Here is a 6,831-nt window from a genome sequence, read left to right as displayed (position 1 = left end):
CATCCAGAATCATAATTCTCACTCGCTCAGATAACTTTTCCCCAGCCTTACTGTAGTCCACGTTGCAGCTAGTGGCCAACCCAGCAAAAAGTCCTTCCAAATGTCTCTCCCGTATTTCCACAGGTGCATATATCCAAAGGTGAGTATTTCCCAAAGGTAAGTATCTCCAAATCCTTATATTCCTCATGGAAGTGGACGTGCAGCACTCTTGTCCTCCAGAGAGCCCAGGTTGGAGACTGTGTCTCTTCACCCCCCACACACTCCCCTCAGTGTGTCTCTTCCCTTCCCCAACCTTCAGCTCATCAGCTCCTCATTTGTTTCAGCTGCGTGGGAAGATTGGCCATAGAGGGGTGGAGTTCCCGACCATACCAGCAGATGGAGCCATAGCTGTCTGGGTTTGCAGCCACCTCAGGGGGATGTAACGTCCCTCCAGGACACAGCCTCTCGTGACATCACAGCGTATTTTATACCGAACAAAAATATAAAGGCAAAATGCAACAATGTCAAAGATTTTGCTGAGTTATAGTTCATATAAGGAAATCAGTCAATCGAAATAAATAAATTAGGCCCTAATCTATATTTCACATGACTGGGCAGGGGCGGAGCCATGGGTGGGCCTGGGAGGGCATAGGCCCACCTACTTCCAGGCCCACCTACTGGGGAGTCAGGCCCACCCATTTGGGGAGCCAGGCCCACCCACTGGGGAGCCAGGCCCAGCCAATCAGAATAGTTTTTCCCCACAAAAGGGCTTTATTACAGACAGAAATACTCTGCAGCACACCACCCTCCCCCCTCTGACGATCCTGCAGGTGAAGAAGCCAGATGTGGAGGTCCTGGGCTGGCGTGGTTACACGTGGTCTGCGGTTGTGAGGCCGGTTGGACGTACTGTCATATTCTCTAAAATGACGTTGGAGGCGGCTTATGGTAGAGAAATTAACATTAAATTATCTGGAAACAGCTCTGGTGGACATTCCCACAGTCAGCATGCAGATTGCATGCTCCCTCAACCTGAGACATCTGTGGCATTGTGTTGCATGACAAAACTGCACATTTTAGAGTGGCCTTTTATTGTCCCCAGCACAAGGCGCACCTGTGTAATGATCATGCTGTTTAATCAGCTTCTTGATATGCCACACCTGTCAGGTGGATGGATTATCTTGACAAAGGAGAAATACTCAATAACTGGGATGTAAACTAATTTGTGCACAAATTTGAGAGAAATAAGCTTTTTGTGAGTATGGAATATTTCCGGGGTCTTTTATTTCAGCTCATGAAACATGGGACCAGCACTTTAGATGTTGTGTTCATATTTATGTTCAGTGTAGCATATTTGCATGAAAATCTGTTGCCAAGCGGATGGAAACCTAGCTAATGACAGTCACTCAACCAGCCCATGTCAGTTACACATTTTTTTATTGGTAAATGACTATCTAAACTTGTAGTAATCATGGCTGAATTACCAACCAGGGCACCCATTTGATTTTCTTAGTTACTCCCACTCGGATATCATACTAACATGGCATAGGATCGACTGAAGGTGAATGAAGCTACAGCAAACCAAAGTGTTAATGGCTGGTGTAATTTTTTGCTGATCTCCAAATAACATTTTAGAGTTTTTAAATTGTATAGAAATGCAGTAAATGAGCTTCAACTTTCTTCTTGGATATGTGGGGGGGTTAACCCCCTCCCTTCCGGACCTCACTATAACTCAGACCCCCTTGCACTGTACAGTGTTGTCATATAGGCTAATGTCACATTAAACGTAGAATAAATCATACTGATGAAGATGCCTTTATATTGTCTACTAGTCTGTTGTGAAAATACTATGACAATTCAGAGGAAATTTTTTTGGACAAATGGTTATGACAAATGATGACAAATGTTTCGATTTTAGTCATTCAATGTGTTTTCAGTTCATATGCTTTGCTTATGTTGGTTTATTTTCCATACTGATAGATTGAGAGGGGAAACGCATTATTATGACGTTGCATAGGGAAACCATTTAAACATTTATATTTGAACAAAAATATCTGCATTTGAACAAAAATATCTGCAAATTTAGCCTACACATCTCATTGGAAACAAAAACAATCTCTGCCAATGTGTTTAATGTAGCCTATTTTCTCTGGCGCGGCTCTCCCTCTGTCTGTCGGTGTGTCTGTCTGTGTGTCTGTCTGTGTGTCTGTGCTCTGAGGGCATAATTTTGATCTCGTAACCTATCACCCAGATCTGCTCTTGTGCAGTTTCAGTGCAGTCTGATATCTAGCGCTCTGGCCAGCTGTCGCACTCGGCATTGCTCCACCATACGCACACCTAGCCACAGCCGCACAGAGCGCATCCAGCCATCCGTTTCCCATCCAACCACCCTTTCACTGGCAGTCAGCAAGGCAGACCCGGTGGAGACGCCTACTTAATTCACTCTCCAAACTGGACACAAGAATCTCGATCGCTCTAACGGTAAATATCATAATGGTTTATTATTAATAATAATAAATAATATGCCATTTAGCAGGCGCTTTTATCCAAAGCGACTTACAGTCATCATTGCATACATTTTTACGTATGGGTGGTCCCGGGGATCGAACCCACTACCCTGGCGTTACAAGAGCCGTGCTCTACCAGCTGAGCTACAGAGGGTAGTAAAAATGTTTATAACATATTAATAACGATAATGATGGGGTTTAAAAAATATATATTTTTGGGCATGTTTGTGTGTGTGTGGGGGTAGGGGGGGGGGTAGGATAGATGTTTTTATTGAGTTCATCAGTGTGGTTTTGAGATTTCTCTTGTTTTCTTTTCACTATTACAACGCGTGACGTCAGACTAATACGAAAATGTATCGAGGAAATTATAGTACTTTTTTATTAAACATTAAAGCGGATACGATTGTATTTCCATCGTCACCTCCATCGGTCCGGCAGAAACTCGTGTGCGAACACGTTGTCAGAAAGGGGTGTGTGCCCTGGAAAGCAGCTCTCAGCCAATGAGCGCCCGTCTCCTCCACAGAAGGGGCTGTTGTTTACTCGTGGAAGTGAGCGCCTATTGGACTAGACGACTATACCTCCGGGGTCTTTAGTAGCCTATCCGCACGTTCCCCAAATCATGCTTTTTTAAAGCAAGTCTATGGTTTAAATGTTAGATTAAACAGAAATGTGATATTGTGCTCCACTCAAACCACTCAGGCGTCCACACACACTGCACACTGCTGCCTCTCGGTCAGTCAGACAGAGAGGGGTGTGCAGAGAGGGGTGTGCAGAGAGGGGTGTGTGTGTGATCTAAAAAATAAAAAAAATAAAACACCCTCTCATTACAGGATGATGTCATTGCTTGTGTAGTTGACTTTTAGGCATTATTTTCGCAAACATCACTCCTTTATTGGGTGGAAACTGTAATGACACGTGCAGATTCCCATAACAAACATATAATTACCAATGAGGATGGAAATAAAACATTTTGTGCTGTGATTTACATTTCAAGACATTGCGTAATATTTACATGCACAAACAAATCACATTATTGCTGCTTTACTTCCAACGAAGAGATGTCTTTTATGCTATGGGCCTTGTTCTTGAATGTAATAACTTGTATTCTTATAGAACTTCATCATGTAGCTTAGATTTGTTTTTCTAAATGTATATTTTTTCTTCTGAGCTCCTCCAGCCTCTGGTGAAGAGAGAAAACAGAAGACGTTTTTCTCAGAAAACCTGCGTGTTGGGACCCCATACAGCGTAGACAACCACCACAAGCAGCAGCAGCACCATGGCAGCTATGAAACCAGGGGAGAGGACCCTTTCTTCAGAACCGCAGTCATGTCCCTCTACGGCAGCAGACCCCACAGAAACCAGGCAGCCCGGGGCAGAGATGCAGGAGACACTGGTAGGTGGACCCATACAAGCAGAGATAGGAAGATGGAATCCATCATTCAATTTCAATATTTTGTGGCTAGCTAAAAGTATTGTCACAGTTTTACTGTACAGGTGTCATTGTCTCAACTGTGCCTCCCTCCCTCTCTCTGAGTCTCAGCCATATATTATCAGTGTTGCACCTCTGTCCCCATGTCTCTCTGCAGGTGGACATGCAGTGCTTTCAGTGTCTCTGACTCTCTACCTCTGTCTCTCTGCAGGTGGACATGCAGTGCTGTCAGTGTCTCTGACTCTCTACCTCTGTCTCTCTGCAGGTGGACATGCAGTGCTGCCTGTGTCTCTGACTCTCTACCTCTGTCTCTCTGCAGGTGGACATGCAGTGCTGTCAGTGTCTCTGACTCTCTACCTCTGTCTCTCTGCAGGTGGACATGCAGTGCTGTCAGTGTCTCTGACTCTCTACCTCTGTCTCTCTGCAGGTGGACATGCAGTGCTTTCAGTGTCTCTGACTCTCTACCTCTGTCTCTCTGCAGGTGGACATGCAGTGCTGTGAGCAGGAAGACCCTAACTTGACAGAGAGGAACGGCCATAGGAAAATTATGGATAGGAACCATCAGGGCCCAGTCTTCGTGCCCCAGGGGTTGACTGAGAGGGTCTGGAACCACCCCCCGGCTCCCCAGCAGACTACAACTCCCACAATGCCCTCCTGCCCCGTGTCTGCCCCTTACAGGTAAGCTCTCTCGCTGTGGGCATCCTTCAGCCTAAAGCTGCTCTTCATCTTACCACACTTTCCTTACAACATCAACTGTTATCTTGGTACTCTTCAATGGAGTCTCCGTTCTTCATCTGCTCCTCTTCTTTCAGTTGTCTGTTTAGGTGGAGAATGTGATCGTTGCTCCGAGACTAAATTAATCTTGTAATTATTGCCCCCCCCCTCCTCAGTTTCTGGAGCCCAGGGTCGGTGGAGATGGATGAGATCATGGCAGCCATGGTTCTGACCAGTCTGTCCTGCAGCCCTGTGGTACAGAGTATTCCTCAGAGTCAGAATGACCCGGTACCAGGTAAGTTAGTCAATAAATCAGAACTCTCTCTCTCTCTCTCTCTCTCTCTCTCTCTCTCTCTCTCTCTCTCTCGCTCTCTCGCTCTCTCGCTCTCTCGCTCTCGCTCTGGAATATTTCAAATACATGGAACGGCTGAGAGTCCCTGAGGAGAAGTTAACCACCAACAGAAGCTTTCCCCCCCCTCTCTCTAACATTGTTAGATAGTGACCACCAACAGAAGCTTCCCCCCCTCTCTCTCTAACATTGTTAGATAGTAACCACCAACAGAAGCTTCCCCCCCTCTCTCTAACATGTTAGATAGTGACCACCAACAGAAGCTTCCCCCCCCCTCTCTCTAACATGTTAGATAGTGACCACCAACAGAAGCTTCCCCCCTCTCTCTCTAACATGTTAGATAGTAACCACCAACAGAAGCTTCCCCCCCCCCCTCTCTAACATTGTTAGATAGTAACCACCAACAGAAGCTTCCCCCTCTCTCTCTAACATGGTCAGATAGTAACCACCAACAGAAGCTTCCCCCTCTCTCTCTAACATGGTCAGATAGTAACCACCAACAGAAGCTTCCCCCCCCCCCCTCTAACATTGTTAGATAGTGACCACCAACAGAAGCTTCCCCCCTCTCTAACATGTTAGATAGTAACCACCAACAGAAGCTTCCCCCCTCTCTCTAACATTGTTAGATAGTAACCACCAACAGAAGCTTCCCCCCTCTCTCTAACATGTTAGATAGTAACCACCAACAGAAGCTTCCCCTCTCTCTCTCAACATGTTAGATAGTAACCACCAACAGAAGCTTCCCCCCCTCTCTCTAACATGGTCAGATAGTAACCACCAACAGAAGCTTCCCCCCTCTCTCTCTAACATGTTAGATAGTAACCACCAACAGAAGCTTCCCCCCTCTCTCTAACATGTTAGATAGTAACCACCAACAGAAGCTTTCCCCCTCTAACATTGTTAGATAGTGACCACCAACAGAAGCTTCCCCCTAACATTGTTAGATAGTGACCACCAACAGAAGCTTCCCCCCTCTAACATTGTTAGATAGTGACCACCAACAGAAGCTTCCCCCCCTCTCTCTAACATGTTAGATAGTAACCACCAACAGAAGCTTCCCCCTCTCTCTCTAACATGTTAGATAGTAACCACCAACAGAAGCTTCCCCCTCTCTCTCTAACATGTTAGATAGTAACCACCAACAGAAGCTTCCCCTCTCTCTCTAACATGGTCAGATAGTAACCACCAACAGAAGCTTCCCCCCTCTCTCTCTAACATGGTCAGATAGTAACCACCAACAGAAGCTTCCCCCCCCCCTCTAACATTGTTAGATAGTAACCACCAACAGAAGCTTCCCCTCTCTCTCTAACATGTTAGATAGTAACCACCAACAGAAGCTTCCCCCTCTCTCTAACATGGTCAGATAGTAACCACCAACAGAAGCTTCCCCCTCTCTCTCTAACATGGTCAGATAGTAACCACCAACAGAAGCTTCCCCCTCTCTCTAACATGGTCAGATAGTAACCACCAACAGAAGCTTCCCCCTCTCTCTCTAACATGGTCAGATAGTAACCACCAACAGAAGCTTCCCCCTCTCTCTCTAACATGGTCAGATAGTAACCACCAACAGAAGCTTCCCCCCCTCTAACATGTTAGATAGTAACCACCAACAGAAGCTTCCCCCCCTCTCTCTCTAACATGTTAGATAGTGACCACCAACAGAAGCTTCCCCCCTCTCTCTCTAACATGTTAGAAAGTGACCACCAACAGAAGCTTCCCCCCTCTCTCTCTAACATGTTAGATAGTAACCACCAACAGAAGCTTCCCCCTCTCTCTTCTAACATGTTAGATAGTAACCACCAACAGAAGCTTCCCCCTCTCTCTCTAACATTGTTAGATAGTAACCACCAACAGAA

At 45.9% G+C, this 6,831-nt stretch overlaps 1 protein-coding gene across 3 annotated transcripts in view; it reads left to right on the top strand.

Annotated features, from left to right (window-relative positions):
- Window positions 1–2,091: 2,091 nt before the first annotated feature.
- Window positions 2,092–6,831, top strand: part of LOC121548585 (zinc finger protein 395) — a 29,556-nt gene continuing 24,816 nt past the window's right edge. Inside the window, exons 1-4 of one of the 3 annotated variants that reach the window (XM_041860064.1) lie at window positions 2,092–2,457; window positions 3,661–3,876; window positions 4,394–4,590; window positions 4,803–4,921. In XM_041860064.1, the coding sequence (XP_041715998.1) occupies window positions 3,760–3,876; window positions 4,394–4,590; window positions 4,803–4,921 (433 nt within the window). In that variant the 5' untranslated portion in view covers window positions 2,092–2,457; window positions 3,661–3,759. Of the gene's footprint in view, window positions 2,458–3,651; window positions 3,877–4,393; window positions 4,591–4,802; window positions 4,922–6,831 lie in introns of all 3 variants that reach the window. The other 2 variants (XM_041860062.2, XM_041860063.2) reach the window with 2 other exon arrangements.

The sequence above is a fragment of the Coregonus clupeaformis genome, chromosome 33 (genome assembly GCF_020615455.1).
Source record: "Coregonus clupeaformis isolate EN_2021a chromosome 33, ASM2061545v1, whole genome shotgun sequence".
Lineage (NCBI taxonomy): Eukaryota > Metazoa > Chordata > Actinopteri > Salmoniformes > Salmonidae > Coregonus > Coregonus clupeaformis.
Note: the sequence above shows the minus strand (reverse complement) of the source record. Positions and strands in the feature narration are given on the sequence as shown.